Below are 19,025 nucleotides of genomic sequence, written 5' to 3'. Positions count from 1 at the left end.
CCTGGCTGGAAGCTTTGGGTTTCCGATGTTGTTGCTTCTCATGCACAGATACCCTGTGACCACACCCACTGTGACCTAGAGAAAAGCTCCTGGACTCTGGACCTCTTGGCCACTGTTGAGGATCCTCATCTTACGTAATAAGTTTAAAAACTCAGATGTCTGGGTTTTTTCTCTAAACACACTGAACTAGAATTTCTTAGGCTATCTATCATCAGGGCAAGTGAAGTTTGAAAACTTTCCACCAGTGAGTTTGGTAAGCAAGGCTTGAGAACTCTTCTTGCCTAGGAGAGTTTTCCCGCCAAGATTCTAGTAATCTGTCACTTCCTTCTAGTTACTGTCCAGTAACCTGCAATGCTTTTCCCAATGCATTTGAGTCTCCTCCTGAGATTTTGATTGACATTTGGATCTAAAGGAACACTTGGTTTATAGCCTACTGATACCTAGGCAGAAGCCCCTTGACTTACCACATAATCCACAAGTTGTGATCTACAGCATCACTCTTGCTTTGATTGTTTCTGCTCTGTCCCGCTCACTTCTATGACAGACGCGTGCACTGAGCTGAGACCACCTGCTGCCAGCAGGGAAGAGTGAGTGAGTGAGCATTGCCCGCTGAGCCTAGTGCTTTGTGCTTTCAGGTGATATTCTTGGTCCTTCCGTCAATGGCTTGGCCTCGCTGATACGGATGCCGTATGGCTGCGGCGAACAGAATATGATAAATTTTGCTCCAAATATTTACATCTTGGATTATCTGACCAAACAGAAACAGCTGAGAGACAATTTAAGGGAAAAGGCCCTTTTGTTTATGAGGCAAGGTAAGCAGTAGGTGCATGCCTTTATTTAATTTTATTTTATTTTTAAAAATTTATTTATTTTTATTTTATGTGCATTGTATGTCTACGGGTGTTAAATTTTGGAGTTACAGACGATTGTGAGCTGCCATGTGGGTGCTGGGAATTGAACCTGGGTCCTCTGGAAGAACAGTCAGTGCTCCCAACTGCTGAGCCATCTCTCCAGCCCCCCTTTATTTGTTAAAAAGCAAGTTTGCATTTATTTATAGGTCAGGGTCTCCCTAGGCCATATTGTGGAATAGGTGGGCATTGCATCTGTCCGTGATTGGTGGGGCGAGTGGTAGTTTGGGGAGGTGCCACTCATCTTCAGGTAGCCAACTGTTCCTTAACTGCTGCTAATGAAAAACCCTTTCAGAAAGTAAAATGAAGGAATGAATGCTCATTTGTGGTCGGTTAGTCACTCCCCCCCCCCCCCCTTATGTGGTACAAGTTAGCTTCAGGGCAGAACAGTGTGCACTGAGTGGATGCTTGCATCTCTGAAAATGGCAGATGTAACTCTGCTCAGCTATGGTGACAGCTTGCTCATAGCACAGTTAGCGTGGGCTGAGTGCTGCCTTTGTGCAGGCAGTGTTCTGAGCACTCTCCGTCTACTATCTCAAGGAAGCCAAGACACAGGGAAGTTAAATAGCTTGACCAGAGCCATATGGTGAGTTTGTGGCCAACCTGGGGGTGGGATCCAACATTTGTCTTCAGAGTCCTTGCTCTCAGCATCCATGGCTAGAGAAGCTGGAGACTGGTGAGCTGTCTGTGTCTAATCTCCTCACAGCGCACCTCAGTGAGTGTCGAGTGGGTGGGTCCAGGAGCATTCTGAAGTACTCCCACAGTTCAAAGGTTACTTGTAGACACCAGCCCTTCTACCCAGCCTGGGCCGGCTCGCACCAGCCAGGAAGTGCAAGCAGTGTTTCTGGCTTGCCCCACAGATTTCATCTGAAGGAGAAGGCAAATGTTTTCTGACACTACTCTTCATTATGACACCAGAGTCTCACTTTTAAGAACTGCCTTTCCTTGGTAGCCTGCTATCCTCCCTCTGAGTGCCACCAGGTCTCCCCATCCAGGGGATGTGGTCAAATATAGGGCACCAGAGTTCATGTGAAAGTCAGACCCCACTCTCCACTCAACTGTGGAGAATGTCCTGTCCATTGGCTAGATCTGGGTAGGAGTTTGCAGTTTACTGCATGTATTGTCCTTGGCTGGTGCCATAGTTTGAGCAGGACTCCTTGATACCCTATGAACATATACAGGGGGAGGTAATCCCCCTCATTCACAGTCATAGGGGAGGGGAATAAGGGGAAAATGGGAGGGAGGGAGGAATGGGAGGACACAAGGGATGAGATAACCATTGAGATGTAATATGAATAAATTAATAAAAATATATAAAAAAATTAAAAAAAAGAACTGTCTTTCCTAAGTCTTGGAAATACAATGTAGTTTTTATTTTTAAAGACATTAGTGTTGTTTTGGGGTAATGTGATTATTTAAATGTGCATTGTCTTACTTAAGTCTCTGTGGCCCAGGGGTCCTGTAACCAACAGCTATATGCTATATCACTGAATGATTTTTTTTTTTCTGTCCAGAAAGAAAGAAATGTAAAAAGAAACCATTTCTGACAAAGGCTGGACATCCTGAACCTGTGAATTGAAGGGTTAAACTGCTGTTTTTCTCAGATATTTAGATTTTTAAAATTACATTATTTATTTTTATTTTGTATATGTTGGTGTCTAGGTGTGGGAGCATGTGTGTGTAGAGGTCAGGGGACAACTTTTGGAACTTGGTTCTGTTCTTCCCCTTGTGGGTACTGGGAATCGAACTTAGGTCCTCAGGCTTGGCAGCAAGTGCCTTTATCTGTTGAATCGCCTAGATGACCCCTTTCTTTACGTATTTAAGTTACAACACCTGCAGTTTGTTTTTCAGGTGAGATTCGGACTGAGTCTTAGTTGAAAACATGTTTTTCTTTGTTAAAATATACTCCGTACCTTCTCTCAGAACCGAAGCCTATACCTGGAAGACACCGAGAAAGGGCTGAACTACTGAGCTATACCCCAGCCCTAGTTTTTGTTTTGGTTCTGTAAGTTTTGGTACTTTCATCTTTAGCTTAACAAATTGTGACTACTTTACAGTCATGGCTAGTCCAGAGAAAACTCACGACCCAGAAAAAATTTGCATCTTATCTGGCCCATTGTAAGTGGCAGTTTATAGGTTGTTATACTAACGTGTTTGTGACTTGTGCATTTTAGTTTTCAGAGAGGTCTGATTATATTATTATTTTCCCAGCTAAAGATCTATGTGTAAAACACTGAACTTAAGAGTGATGCTCTTATTTCTTTCTAAACTTGTTGTTAATTTACCAGTATGGCCTAATAATGTTTATTATGAGGCCTATACTTATTATTACGGCAGTATTTTTTAACCCACTAACAATGAATCAAGGCAGAGACACCTGTTATATTTTAAAATAGCCTTAGTTAACCTGGGGCAGGGCAGATCTCAATCCTCTAAACTACCTCCCATAGTGGGGCAGGTATGGGATACCTGCCCCAATCCCATGCCATCTGCTTCTAATAATTTCTATCAAACTACCTCCCATCCATAATCCCAAATACTTGTGAATGCTCTTTGTTGGGGCCAAATCTCCATCCACACCAGCCATGCACTTCTCTTCCATCTAACCCACGGTGATGCAACCTCCTTCTCTCCTCTCCTCAAGTCTCTCATCTTCCCAAGATTCTCTCTGTCTCCCCAGGCCCGGGAACCATAGCTACACCTTTCCCATTTGCCCTGTGCCCAGGTGTGGTGGCCTTTTATTAATTAGCATCAAACTTCAGCAGACCAACATGAACTTTTTGGAGAAAACCAAGGTTTTGACTGATGAGAAATCTCCAACTTAGATAACTATCGTAGAATGCAGATTGCTATGCTAACAATAAACATGACCGCCACGTCAATCAGTATCATTTTTCTGCTAATAGAGTAGAAATTAGGTTTGACAAGGGCAGCTGCCTGGAGGAGAGGCAGCCAAGGGTCCTTTCTCTAAGCATGCATAGCCAGCATCGAAAGAGAAAGGGGGTCGCAAAAGAGCCTCCCACAGAGAGTCAAATCAGCTCTAAGCCAGGCTCTGCGTCTTTCCTTTGTTGTTACGTGGGAGCAGAGCTGGAGGTCTGTAGTGTTACTCTGCTCTGAAGTGAATTAATGCAATACCTGTTAACAACACAATGGAAGACAGTGCAGCTCCTGTTTTGTTCTGGACTGGCTGCCCTTAGCATAGAAATAAGGCTAGTTTTTGACACTGGTGGGGAATTGCAGTGTTAGTTTCCATAGATGCTGGCCTCATGTCTTGATCTCAGTTCTGACCCGTTTCATTGTATCTTATCAAAAGGTTAAAAAAGACATCACGTCTTGGCCTTATGAGACTCACCTAGCTTAATACTTAGAAGAAGCTTCTCACATTTTTCCTGCTTAGTGAATACAAAAATCAAGATTTGCTCTTGAACTATTCAACAGTGATACTTTAGGCATAAGCATAAAGATTACAGCCTGATGTATGTGTGTGCGTGTGCGTGTGCGTGTGCGTGTGCGTGTGTGTGTGTGTGTGTGTAAATTTGAAGTGTGGTATTGCTATTGAAGCAGACAAGTTAGTTTTATTGTTTGGCCTTAAACTGTAATTATGATATGACAGGTGGTGTTTTTCTGAGACAGCAGACAATCTTAGATAGCTAAGCATCAAGACCCTTCTGGTGAATTCTAGAAGTAAATAAAGCTCGACCTTGACTTTGCTTGCTTTTGGATGACCAGAGGGTCTTTGATATCACTCCTCATTTCCCCTATCTGTCAATGGCACCAGCATGACACCAACATGAAGGATAGCAAGTGGATTGTTTTACATGGATTTTTATTTTTTTTTTATGTGTGTATATTCAGGTTACCAAAGGGAACTGCTCTACCAGAGGGAAGATGGCTCCTTCAGTGCTTTCGGGAATAGTGACCCTTCTGGGAGCACTTGGTGAGTGTCTTTTCCTAACTAAACAATTCTGTATCGTGGAACGCGTGTTACTGAGTATGTTCACTACATTAAGCTCTGATGAGACAGATTGCTTTGGATATTCACTGTCAGGAGTCAGGATGTCAATCTGTAAATAGTTTTCTATTTTGTTACTTGGTATTCTTTACACACACACACACACACACACACACACACACACACACACGCACATGCACACGCACACCATTCCTAGATTTTGGTGTCAAGTAGTAGATATATAAGTGTGTGGGGCTTGACCCTTAGGCTACAGTTGTATAGAACTGAGAAATACCCATTTCTATCACTTAAGTACTGAACTTTGTTGGTGAATGCCAAATGGTTATCTAAAGCTTTGGGCTGAGATGTCTGAGGTTTTTGGTACATGCCTAAAGTGGTGAGAGCTGTGTACCACTGGGCAGTTTAAGCACCATGGAAGGCTGGATCCTCAACTTGTGAAATACTGGGACAAGATGGGTCATGTTTTTTTTTTGTTTGTTTGTTTTGTTATTGTTGTTCGTTTTTTTCCCCCTTAGAATTGGAACCAGGGATGGCTGTGAACCGCCATGTGGTTGCTGGCAATTGGACTCGGGTCCTCTGCGAGAGCAGCCAGTGCTCTTTACCCCTGAGCCATCTCTCCAGCCCCACAAGCTTGTTTCTAAACATCAATTAGATGATTCCTAACTTCATTTCCAAATCTGACATCTTGTGAATTGATCTGAAATTTCTTAGCCACGCTCAAACGAGAATCAGGCCCAGCAGCTAAGACAAGTTTTTCCATGTTGTCTCTTTGGCTGGTTTTCCTTTCATTTCATGGCTGATGAATTTTCTGAAGGAGAACCGTGCTTTGTTTCCTGTGCTCAGGGTGAGCTCCAGGACTTACATATGTTTTCCCCTTCTTTCTCCAAGGCTATCAGCATTTGTTTTAAAGTGTTTTCTGGAAGCTGATTCCTATATAGATATTGACCAGGATGTGTTACAAAGAACATACATTTGGCTCAAAGCACATCAGAAAAGCAATGGTGAATTCTGGGAGCCAGGAAGAGTGATCCACAGTGAACTTCAAGGTGGCAATAAAAGCTCAGTGACCCTTACAGCCTATATTATGACTTCTCTCCTGGGCTACAAGAAGTATCAGGTACTGCTTTGGTCTTCTTCTGCAAATTGAAGGAAAGTGGAGCTTGATGCACCAAACATGTGTCTTGCAGTGGAAAGTACTCTGTAATTTTACGTTGCAGTTGACGTCTGCCTTTGGATAGCCCTGTGCTTTGCATTTGGGGACATTTGTGGACATATTTCAAAACATGAAGAAAAATAATAACCCACTCAGGAGAATCTGTGCAAGGCCTTTTAGTGTATGCATCGTGCTTGTTATTGGGAGCAGAAGTCAGTAATATTTCATTGTTAGGAGAAAGCATCTACTTTAAAGTTTGGGACTATGTCCTAGCAAGTTGAGGTGAAGGTTTTTGTGTTTTGTTTGTTTGTTTGTTTGTTTGTTTTTACAGTGCTAAGGATTGAGCTCAGGGTCCTCTCCCTCCGTCATTTTGAAAGATTTATGTTTGTTTGTTTGCTTTTAGGATCTTTAAACATTTAGGGAGTAATTGCAGTGTCTGTTAATTTAGTGAAAACTACTTACCTCTGACAGCCCGCAGAAGTTGGTGTGGGCGTGTGGGTGAGAGTGGATTTATATGCAGAGATATAATTGACTTAATGTTGCCGTGGAGACCTCAGGCTGCTTGATGCCTGATTGTTTATTGAATCTCACTTCTCAACATCAGTAGCCACTCTATTAAACTCTGGCTATTTCTCAGCTTAGCTAGGCCTGTGCAAGGCAAACTCTTGAGTTTAGAGGTTCAATTCCCAGGGTTATGTACAAGTTATGTACAAGAAGTATGTTTCTGAAGGTGTACTTTCTTTTGCCACTTGGACTTAAAATGCTCAGCGGGATAAAGAGATTGCAGAATTTGTTTTTAAATTATTATTATTACTATTATTCCTTTTAAAGACTAGTGTCTCTTAATTATACCCACTGAGCAGTACTATTGCCTTTGGAATGCAGATGCACCAGTGTCTGTGAACATTGTTGATTCCCTTTGACTACATTGAGGTCAGACATTTCACAGGCCTGGGATTGTTCCCTGAGTGGATGTTTCAATGTACATTTTATTTACATATGGAGATGTAGTAAATTGCGCATGTTTCTATTCCAAGCCTAATGTCAACGTACAAGACTCTGTCAAGTTCTTGGAGTCTGAACTCAGCAGAGGAATTTCGGACAATTATACCTTAGCGCTTATAACCTATGCCCTGTCTTCAGTGGGGAGTCCCAAAGCAGAGGATGCTTTGCGCATGCTGACTCATCAAGCAGAGAATAAAGGTAATGCCTGGGACCCACCTGAGGCTGAAAGAATGTTGGGCATTATGGGAAAGATGTGAAAAAAAGTTTGTACGCTAAGTATGACATTGGTAGTGTTTGCATCATTAGAGTGATAGAAAAAATGCACAACAGAGCAAGACCAGGATGGTATCTGCATGCTGTATTGCTCCTTACCTCCCAAAGACTTGGATCATCTATCTATCATCTATCTATCTATCTATCTATCTATCTATCTATCTATCTATCTATCTATCTATCTATCTACCTATCATGGGTGTTTTGCCTCCATCTATGTCTGTGCGACATGTCCATGCAGTTCCCACAGAGGCCAGTAGATGGCAGTATATCCCTGGACCTGAGCTGCAAGAAACCAGGCACTATGTAAGAGCAAGACTGTGCTCCTAATCACGGAGCCAACTCCTCAGTCTGGCTTGGCTTCTTCTTTTAGATAGGTTCTCCCTTGAATTTCCCTTTGAGCTGGTTACTCCTTGAGTTTCTGGCCTGTGTAGCACAGGTGTTACTCCTCCAAAAGTCTGTATGAAGTAGTCAGAGATCAATGTGTCGTAGGGCGAGTTGGTGTGCATAAGTCACGTTAGACAGTTATCTACTGAGTCAAAGTTGTGTTCACTCAAAAGGGGATAACGTGGGCCTGGAGAGATGCCTCGGCAGCTACGGACACTTGCTGCTCTGTCACGAGAACTGGAGTTTCAATCACAGCACCCAAGCAGCTCACAAAGACCTATACACCCATCTCTAAGGGAGCCAGCGCCCTTTTCTGGCTACCATGGGGTACACACACACATACACACACACACACCACACCACACATACACAAACCACACACACACACACACACACACACCCACACACACACACACCATACCACAGACACAGACACACACAAACCACACCTTCCCCACACACCACCCCATCACTCTCACACAGACACAGACACACAGACACAAACCACACCACACACACAGACACAGACACAGACACACACCACACACACACACACCACACCACACACACACCACACACAAAGACACAGACACATACACACACAAACCACACACACACCATACACACACACATACCACACCACACATACAGACACACACACACACACCACAACACACCCCCTACACCACTCCCACACAGACACAGACACACAGACACAAACCACACACACACATACCACACCACACACACAGACACACATACCATACCACACACACAGACACTCACATACCCCCCCAAACACAGATACACACACACAAACCACACACACATACCACACCACACACACAGACACAGACACACGAATTACACACACACATACCACATCACACACACAGACATAGACACACACATACATACCACACACACACAGATACACACACACATACCACACCACACACACAGACACAGACAGACACACACAAACCACACATACCACATCACACACACAGATACACACATACACACCACACACACACACACACACACACACACAGAGAGAGAGAGAGAGAGAGAGAGAGAGAGAGAACCACTAATGTTACTGATGTAGAGCTAGTCCTCATTCCTTGTTCCAGGGCTGACACTTGGCGTTTGTTTTGTGCTGCGATCCCTGATCTCTATCCCACGTCCCACTGACGCGTAATCACCGTCTCTGTAGACGGGAGGACAGTCTGGAGGGCTAGGGCAGGGTTAGCTCAGGAAGGCTGTTGACCTGCTTGGAGTGGCTTAGACTTTGGATTTATTACATCAGCCTTGAGAAGACAAAAAGGGGGAGAGGCCCCCCAGAACCCGAGAGCTGGCTACCGATAGATTCCTGCAACAGGCTTCTCCCCTTAGTGCCCTAAACTATTTGTGGAAGGAAGATTTTATATCTATATATATCGTGTGTGTGCTTCCCCTTTTTATTTATAACTGTTTAGTCTTGCACCAAACATATGATATTTCCTTTGGGAAAGACATTTTAATCAAAACATTCTCAAGTGCAGGCAACAGGGAAAGGAGGAAAAGTTATACACTGTAATAGTTTAAAACATAACATGCAACACATATTTATGTATACTTATGTATGCATGTACTTGAATATATATACATATATATATGGACAGAGTTAACCTGCTTTTTTGCTAGCACTAGTACAGAAAAATTTTTGTTTGTTTTTTTAGACAGGGTTTCTCTGTGTAGCCTTGGTTGTCCTAGACTCCTTATATAGAACGGGCTGGCCTCGAACTCACAGCGATCCACCTGCCTTTGCCTTTCGAGTGCTGGGATTAAAGGGGATGTGCCACCATACCTGGCTACAGAAATGTTTAATGGTTATAAGATTAAGCCTTTTGGTATTTGCTCAGTACGCTGTACGTTTCTCTCAGGAGACATGCAGTTCTGGTTGTCATCGGCACCCACACTTTCTGAGTCCTGGCAGCCTCGCTCCCTGGACATCGAAGTTGCAGCTTATGCGCTGCTCTCACACCTACAGCAGCGTACTTTTGAGGGGTTTCCAGTTATGAGGTGGCTCAGCAGGCAAAGAAATAGCCTTGGAGGTTTTGCATCCACTCAGGTGAGAGACGACAGCTTTTTTTTTCCCCTTGAAAAAGAGATACTTTCTAATGTCTATGAAAGATCATAGCTGCCTTTTTCATACAGTCATAAAGTCACTTAGATTGCAAGTTCAGAAAATGAAGATGGCAACTTTAATTCTTTTCTTATTTGAGCTTCATATCTGGTGTGAAAAGGGAACACCCGTTCCGCCCCCATCTGCATCGGCTGCTTTGTGTCTGTGGTAACTCACTTAGGTCCATGTTGGAGTAGTTTGTTGAGCCTCTTACGTACTCCCAGCAAGAGACCCACAGAGGACGGAGGAACAGGAGGAGCAGTCTTCTTTGCAGGAGTGTGGAAAAACTGTCCAGCAGGTTCCCAAAGGTTGCCGAAAGTTTTCCTTGGAGATCTTGCTGGACACTTTAAAGAAACCCCCAAACCAAAAAGCAATCGTTTTTCTTTTCTCAACAGGATACTGTTGTGGCCTTGAAGGCGCTATCTGAATATTCAGCCCTAATGCACACGGAAAATATAGATATCCAAGTCACTGTCACGGGGCCCAGCGCACTGAGACCTGTACACTTCCGGATTGACATGCAGAACCGCTTTCTCCTACACAGGGCAGAGGTGTGGCCAGGGGCGGTCATTTCAAACCCCATGTCGATGGTTCCTTATTCTGGAATACTTCCTTAATTTTTGTCTTCTGACTTCAACCAAGAGTTGTTCCCAGAGTCCCACAGAGAGGTGGAGGAGGGTCGCCCCCCTTTTGGTTGGATTTTCTGAACCGTGGAGGGATGGAGGGGATGGGGGCCTTTGAGAGAAAGAAGGCCAGAAAAGAAAATATGGACACTTTCACAGTGGGCAGGAGTGACGCCCACTGAGGCCCAGTTTTGCATAGACACTGTGCTAGGTTATGCTAATGCGTTTATGCCTGGGCCAAGCAGGCTTTCCAGGATTTGACGCAAAAGTAAACTGGCTGAGGAGCCACATGGAGGAAAGGAGAGCTGGGATTTAAACACACTAGTTTGCATAATTATTCTTTTCACCTGTTGTTCCTCTTAGAAGAAGCAAGGATCAGAACTAGAATTATATTACTACTACTACTACTACTACTACTGCTACTACTATTTATTTGATTTTTCAAGACAGGGTTTCACTATGTAGCCCTGGCTGTTCAGGAACTTACTCTATACACCAGGCTAGACTTGAACTCACAGAGTTCCACCTGCCTCTGCCTCTTGAGAGTTCTGGGATTAAAAGTGTGGACCACCACTGCCCAGTATGATGATGATGATGATGATGATGATGATGATGATGATGATGATGGCGACGATGGTGGTGATGATGATGAGTCTTCCTCTTTTTGAGACAGGGTTTTTGCCAGCTACCCCAGGGTAGCATAGACATCACTACATAGTCCAGGATGGCCTTTGTCTAATGACTCTTCTACCTCTGTATCCCTGGGTACTCGATTACAGGCACGTGCAGCCCTAGCTGCCTCAAATTCTTCCTTTAAAATTCAGTAATAGATAATGCTAAGAGCTAACCGAAGAAGAGGAGCAAGGACACAGGAAAAGAAGGACCTACCTCGGCACAGTGATTATGTGCTATTGTGTTCATGGTCAGCCCCGGTGAAGGGAGGTTAGGGGAGACATGTTTTTGTTTTTTTTTTTTTTTTTTCCCGAGACAGAGTTTCTCTGTGTAGCCTTGGCTGTCCTGGACTCGCTTTGTTGACCAGGCTGGCCTCGAACTCACAGTGATCCACCTGCCTCTGCCTCCCGAGTGCTGGGATTAAAGGCGTGCGCCACCACGCCCGGCTGGAGACATGTTTTAACTCCAAAAGGAGCACAGTCTGGTCAGGAGCACTGATGTGAGGGAACTAGGAGAGGAACACACTTCACCCAGGTGACTTGGGTGATGGAGAGCTTTTGGTATTTGGGACCAAGCAGAGCTCCCAGCATTCCCCAGGGCAGCCTCTGCTTCTAGAGTAGGATGCAGCCCAGAGCTTTTGTGCTACTTGGAGGATCTTTCTGTGGGAGTTTTGCCTCTCTCACTTTTTCTCTCTCTCACCTTTCTTCAGCTTGCTGCGCAAGAGCCCACTGTAGTGCATATTTCTGCACATGGTTTGGGATTTGCTATTTGTCAGGTATGTATATATGGTGATTGTCTATTTTTGCAGTTAAATATGACTTCTGGTTGCAATTCTTTGTGAAATCTTTAACTTAGATAGCTTGTGTGAAATTCATATTGAGGGCTGGCAAGATAGCTCATCGGATAAAGGTGGTTGCAGCCAAGCCTGAGTTTGGTCCCTGGGACCCACAAGCTGGAAGGAGAAAACCTACCCCTTCAACTTGTCCTTTGGCTTTCACATATATGCCATGGCATACATACTCCTTTACACTGAATAAATGAAAATGTAATAAAAATAAAGCTAAATATAATAAAAATACAACTAAAACTTCTGTGACTTAGGTGAGATGTATATCTTTCTTTAATAGAAGTACTGGAGATGTTACTAGCTAGAGAATAGATGATAATTTCTTGTATTGGCAATCTACTTGAAAAACATCCCTTAGAGATTGCTTACTTTCTGAGGTTAATGTTGAAATCGTCCAGTGTGATTCATGTGAATAGTTTGGAAACTCTTTTCCTTTAAGACACGGGCTTACTTTGTAGACACAGCTAGCTGTATACTCAAATTATAGCCTAGGCTGGTCTCAAACTTGTGATCCTCCTGCATCAGTCTCCAAGGTGCTGGGATTTCAGGCATATACCACCTTGCCTGGTTTCTATATTTTTTGTTGTATTTCAAAAGTACAGTTAAAAAATTATGATGTTGAGGGCCTACAACAATGGTTTAGTGGTTGAGGGTAAATGCTGTCCCTTTTTTTTTTTTAAAGATTTATTTATTTATTATTATATATACAGTGTTCTGCCTGCATGTACACCTGTAGGCCAGAAGAGGGCATCAGAACACATTACAGATGGCTGTGAACCACCATGTGGTTACTGGGAATTGAACTCAGGACCTTTGGAAGAGCAGGCAGTGCTCTTAACCTCTGAGCCATCTCTCCAGCCCCCAAATGCTGTCCTTTCAAAGGATCAATTTCCAGCACACATCTCGGGTGGCTCACAGTTGCCTGTAAGTCCAGCTCTAGAGGGATCCTGCCCTTCTGGCCTCTGGGTGTATCACAGACAGACAGACAGACAAACAGACAGACACAGACACACAGACACACAGACACACAGACACACACACACACATGTTCACATGCACATAATTGAAACTTAAAGTGAAACTAAAACATTATAATGTTGATAGTAGAATTCATACTATGTGAACTGATAACAGATACGTATTTCACTTATAAATTATTAATATTTATGTAAAGATAGGAAGGCCAGCATGGCTTTATAAGCTGTCTTGACAGACAATGTGTTTCTTTAAGGTAAAAACCTCACAAAATAACAAATTCAAAAAGTAGAGCGTGATTATATTTGATGCCATGATATAGGATGAAAACACTAATAGACCTACTTTTGATGGTACAATAAGTACTTCAACTAAAAGGTAGGTAGCATGTGAAGGAAGGCAGAGGCAAGTGGATCGTTGTGAGTTCGATGCCAGCCTAGTCTACAATGTGAGTCCAGGACAGCCAAGGCTACACAGAGAAACCCTGTCTCAAAAAAACATATTTAAAAAAATGAAGATGCTATTTTCACAATAGAAGACATTTTAACAGTATTTTTTAAAAGTACCTTTTTGAACTTATTTTTAAGAAGGGAAGAAACTGGCAGAGACAGTGGACAGGAAAAGTGTGCGTAACTGGGGGCATGAATGTGATCAAAAGATGATGTATGTATGCCTGAAAATGCCATACTAACAATTGCTATTCAATATAATTAATATAGACTTTAAAAATACCTTTTCTATGTAGTAGCCATTTTATTAGTGCTTGTTTTGGTTTGTTTTCACCCAAGCACATAATCATTTTTTGCCTTGTCACTTATTACTCTTGGATTTTCATTAAGATTATTTTAAAGGCTCTATAATATGTATACGTCTTTAGTATAATTACTCCAGTCAGTCCTTCACATGCTACCTACCTTTTAGTTGAAGTACTTATTGTACTTGCCTCTGCCTTCCAAGTGCTGGGATTAAAGGTGTACACCACCATGCCTGGCATAGCATCTTCATTTGCTTTCTGTTGCTGTGATAAAATACTATGGTCAAAAACAATTTGGGAAGGTAGAGGTTTGTTTGACTTACTCATCCGAGTTGAAGACCATTGCATCAGTGAGGAAAGCCAGGGCAGAAATGTGGAGGAAGGACCTGAAACAGAGGCCATGGGAGAATTCTGCTTACTGGCTTCCTCCCTTGGCCTCCTCAGCTTGCTTCAACCCAGGACCACTTGCCTAGGTTAAAAGGGCCCTCTCACAGCAAGCATTAATCAAAATAATGCCCCTCAGACATGACCACTGGTCAATTTAACTTGAGGAGGCAATTGCTCAACTGAGACCCCCTCTTTCTGGTGTCCACATTTGTGCTAAACTGAACAAAAGCTAATCAGCACAGATGTGTATATCACTCAACAGGGAAGACACACTTTGTCACACAGATATAATTTGCAAACTGCCATATAATTTGTAAGCTTTCCTGGATAGTTATATATATAATTTTTGGTGTGTGCGCATGTGCATGTTAGTGCACATGTACCACTGTGCACATGTAGAGGTCTGCTTTCTTCTTGCATCGTAGGTTCTGAGGAAAGAGCTCAGGTGACCAGACATGCACAGCAAGCACTTTTTTTTGGCTGAGCTGTCAATCTGGCTCTCTGAGATTATTTTGCATGATACTCAAGACACAGAAAACCTCTTTTAAGAAACCAAGGGAAAATAATTATAGTGAAAGGGAATGTTTTCCAGTGAGAAGGAAAGAAAAACGAAATAATTTATGTAGTTCTTTGTGAAGAACTATGGGAAACTTTTTTAAAAAAATATTTATTTATTTATTATGTATACAATGTTCTGTCTGCACATACACGGGCAAGCCAGAAGAGGGCACCAGATCACATCAAAGATGGTTGTGAACCACCATGTGGTGGCTTGGAATTGAACTCCAGACCTTTGGAAGAGCAGTCAGTGTTCTTAACCTCTGAGCCATCTCTCCAGCCCTACTATGGGAAACTCTTATTCCTTAGACAGATGTTTGATGCAAAAAATAAATCTAAAGGTAACCATACAGTACAGTCTAGAAAAAACTGGAAACTTAGTATTCTTAAATCACCACATTTGTTGGGATTACTGCATTGGTTGGAAATTAGTTTTGATAACTGACATATAGATGAATTACTGAAGCCAAGTGATTGTTGCTTGAGGTTTGAGGAACACTGGGAAATACAGATCTTTTGATCAGAATGTTCACTAGTCAATGTCTGTATCAAAATTCAGAAGACAAGAGAGTGGGACTAAAGCATTTGTCACAAAAGAGGGAAAATATAAAAATATTAATCATCCAAAAATGAAAATTGAGATGCTCTTTGTTAATATTTTTATAAGTGCTTTGGAAAGAGTGCAAAGAGAGCACTTGGGTTTGTAGTAAATGTTTCCATAATTGGGTACTAAAAGTCTAAGCAATGATGAATAAGTTCTTTTGAAGTCTGTGATGGTCGAGTTTTCCTGTCAGCGAGCTATAAACTCCAGTCCGTATAGATAGATGTTGGTCACTGCCCTAGTGACAAGCCTAGTCATCTTCTTTGATGGCACTGGTCTCTGAAGGGACAACTGCATGCCATGGAGAGGCAGATGCTGAAGACAACAGACAGCTTTTAGATGCTAGAAAACTGCCCTCCAACTGCTCCAGGAATAACCTTAGTTAATATTATACTTAGTAATTAATTAATTGTAGGTTTTCTTTAAGAGTTGAAAAAAATGTTGAGAATAAGAAATCCAGAAGGAGCAAGTGAATGAAAGATGATGATATTAACTTGTAGCAAAACGGAAAAATTAGGGCTCTTATATTTGGGGAGAGAAGGCTTGGCAAGAGGTGTTTTAATCTGAGAAACGCGCCAGATGTTTGCTTCTGAGGTGTATGTATGTTTATGTCTATGCTTCAAGGAGAATAAAAGGGGAATTCAGCATTACACAGTAATATGAAATTCTATGAACTTGGTTCCAAAGCAAATGGATGAATTAAATATTTAAAAGTCCCATTCTGTTGGGATGGGGCAGCCTAGGTGAATTTTGAGCACTTCCCTAAGCTTCTGATTTAGGGTGGCTTTGAGAAAGATACTGGTCCTCGCACCACTCCAGTGTTGCCATGGCACCTTTCATGTCAGAGATGGGCACAAAGGATGTGCTGAAGACAACTCAGTTGATCTGAAATCTGTCACTTCTTTTATCATCTTTGAAAAACGTTTCATGATGAAAAAAAAAAAAGAATCCCCAACAATTGGACAATTTTAATGTGCTCTTTCTTACTGGGAATTTCTGAGCTTCCATTTTGGTAGGAAAGCTTAGAAATTAGTAAATTAATTATAAATCAGTAAATGCCTTCAAGAAAGTTGTTTGTAGCTTTCCTTGAGGAAACAATTCAAAAACGTTATTCCTAGTGTTCTGACATTTTTGTTGGGATGGTACCTAACAATTTTTTTCAATAAAAATGATAAACATTTATAAAAAGCATTGCCTACTGATGTCTTCTTAGCTGGTAATATTTTAAATTTGAAAACCATAGTTTCATTAATTGGTTTTATTAGGAAAAGAATCATTACCTACTGTTCAGATTATTGTAAACTGCTTACTGTTAGTTTATCATATACACTAGTTTTCTAAATTAGTGTTTTCGGTGAGAGATGAGAGCTACACTTATCTGTGGGCATAAAGACAGATACTTAGGATGTAGTTAGCAATGGTGGTGGTTTAATAAAGTGGTGGCTGTCGTTTCTCTTCCAAGACCCATAACTTTACTTATGCTAATTTAAAACAATTTTTTTTATTGCAGCTTAATGTTGTTTATAATGTGAAAAGTTCAGATTCTTTAAGAAGACAGAGGTCTATCCAAAATCAAGAAGCTTTTGATTTAGATGTTGACGTGAAAGATGAGGATGATGTCAATCATGTGAACTTGAATGTGTGTACAAGGTAGGTGTCTGTGTAACAGCTCCTTTAAGAGACTAGATCCGGAGACTTCGTGTGGTTGTCAAGTGAGATCGATTCAGGCATTTTTTTTTTTTTTAAGAGCCTTCCCTTCTCACCCCTATAGATTTCAGACTAGAGGCACAGGTAATTATGTTTACGCCCTTCTTAGGCAGGCTACAAATGCAAACAAGTTTTCTTCGTATTTGTAACAAATTTGGATACAAAATATTAAATTCCCTAAAATTATTTTATGGAAGGAAGCTGAGAAAGCTGTGGGTGAACAACAAATTGTTGATATGAGCATTGCCATGTCAGTGACCAGGGCCCACGTAAATGCCAAAGCCTCTTCTATTTTAAGTTATAAATGTTGGCAGTGTGTGCAAAAGCGAGCCATAGCCGCTTCCTCCTTTAGGATGACTCTAACCTACGGAGATGGGCTAACTCTCCCCCCTGTGCTTTGCATGCTACAAGTGCTGAGACTCCAGGTGGCATTGTTGGCGCTGCCCAGTAAAGCAAACACAGCTCACATGATCCCAGCTTTTCTGTGTTTGTCCTTTTTTTTTTTTTTTAAAATTACCCTCTTGTTTCTAGTCAGGGTATTGGGTACAAACCATGCTGGGCATAACGCTTTATTATTTTAAAATTTACTTATTTATTTTTTATATGTATGAATGCTTTGCCTACATGTCTGTCTGTCTGTCACATGTGTGCCTGATGCTCATGGAGGCCGAAAGAGAGTATCAGCTCTCCTAGGACAGGACTTACAGACAATTGTGAGCTACTTTTGTAAGGTCCTGGGAATTGAAAGCCAGGTTCTCCAGGACAGCCAGTGCTCTCAACCACTTAACTCTCTCTCCAACCCCTAAAGTTTTATTGTTTCCTTATTTTTGCTGTGTTTACGATACATCTCTGTAGTGCACACAACATAAGGAAGTCAGAGAACAGCTTTCTGGAGTTGATTCTTCCCTTCCACCTTCGAATGACCACGCATTGTGCTTGCTATAGTCTGTAAGCACAAGCCTACTTCATTGCAAGCACTTCATCCCAGTCAAGGACCCACCGTTAGCTGTCACCGTGTGTCACCACGAGTTATAAGACTGTAACAGCTGTAAGAAAACGATGCACTGTTTTAAGATTTCCCATAGTGAATTTTGCTGGTGCTTGGACACTATTTAGAGTTATATTTGGTACTTTTAGTTTTTACATCAAAATCATGTGTTGAAGTTTTTCCTTAAGGTTTTCTTTTTTTCCTCTATCTCTTGGATGCAGGTTTTTGGCCTCAAACAGGAGTGGCATGTCCCTTATGGAGGTTAATCTCCTCAGTGGCTTTACTGTACCTTCAGATGCAATTCCTCTGAGTGAGATGGTGAAGAAAGTGGAATATGACCACGGAAAACTCAACCTTTACTTAGATTCTGTAAGTAGTAAGATGCTCCATAAACCTATTGGTACAGGTTCTGTGTGTTACGTTTAGAAGCCTACCATCTGTTAAGCATTAGGTCATTATTACTTCAGGTTTTTTGTCTCTGAATAATTTTGATATGGCAACCATATGTTTTTCTCCATTAAAAGACACCACTGGGGCTGGGAGATGGCTCAGTGGGTGAGACCTCTTTCTGTCCAAGTGTGATGGCCTGAGTTCCAGTCCCTAGGACCCATATAAAAAGCTGGGGGTGACTAGGGATGCTCGTAACCTCATCATCGTGGAAGGCAAAAACAGGAGGATTGCTGGGTGTACTGGCTGGCAGCCTAGCTCCAGGTTCGGCATAAGACCCTGTGTCATAAAAATAAAATGGAGATTGATAGAACAGAATACTTGATGTCCTTTTCTGGCTTCCATATGCATGGGGGAACGAACCCTCTCCCCAATATACGTAGACCACACATAAAACGCACACCACATACACTCACAAGCTTAAAGAGAGATATCGCCATGAAATTAGTGAGAGTTACTATTAGTGTTGAGCCCAAGGAAGGCCTTTTAAAAAAGAGCTTAGTGATTGTTTGTTGGAGTGTTTTTTTTTCTTTGTTTGTTTTGTCTTTCGAGGCAGGGTTTCTCTGTGTAGCCCTGGCTTGTCCTGGACTTACCTAGACC

At 42.1% G+C, this 19,025-nt stretch overlaps 1 protein-coding gene across 3 annotated transcripts in view; it reads left to right on the top strand.

The window, feature by feature from the left end:
- Positions 1-19,025, top strand: part of CD109 (CD109 molecule) — a 112,300-nt gene that overhangs the window by 88,257 nt on the left and 5,018 nt on the right. For 2 of the 3 annotated variants that reach the window (XM_084752386.1, XM_084752385.1), the window contains exons 23-31: positions 636-812; positions 4,764-4,845; positions 5,770-5,998; positions 7,072-7,237; positions 9,625-9,812; positions 10,262-10,417; positions 11,871-11,936; positions 16,794-16,933; positions 18,200-18,347. In XM_084752386.1, the coding sequence (XP_084608512.1) occupies positions 636-812; positions 4,764-4,845; positions 5,770-5,998; positions 7,072-7,237; positions 9,625-9,812; positions 10,262-10,417; positions 11,871-11,936; positions 16,794-16,933; positions 18,200-18,347 (1,352 nt within the window). The remainder of the gene's footprint in view (positions 1-635; positions 813-4,763; positions 4,846-5,769; positions 5,999-7,071; positions 7,238-9,624; positions 9,813-10,261; positions 10,418-11,870; positions 11,937-16,793; positions 16,934-18,199; positions 18,348-19,025) is intronic. The other variant, XM_084752387.1, reaches the window with a different exon arrangement.

This window comes from Acomys minous, assembly GCF_964271855.1.
Source record: "Acomys minous genome assembly, chromosome: 13".
NCBI classification, from domain to species: domain Eukaryota; kingdom Metazoa; phylum Chordata; class Mammalia; order Rodentia; family Muridae; genus Acomys; species Acomys minous.
The sequence above is the reverse complement of the archived record's forward strand: the minus strand, read 5'-3'. Positions and strand labels throughout refer to the sequence as shown.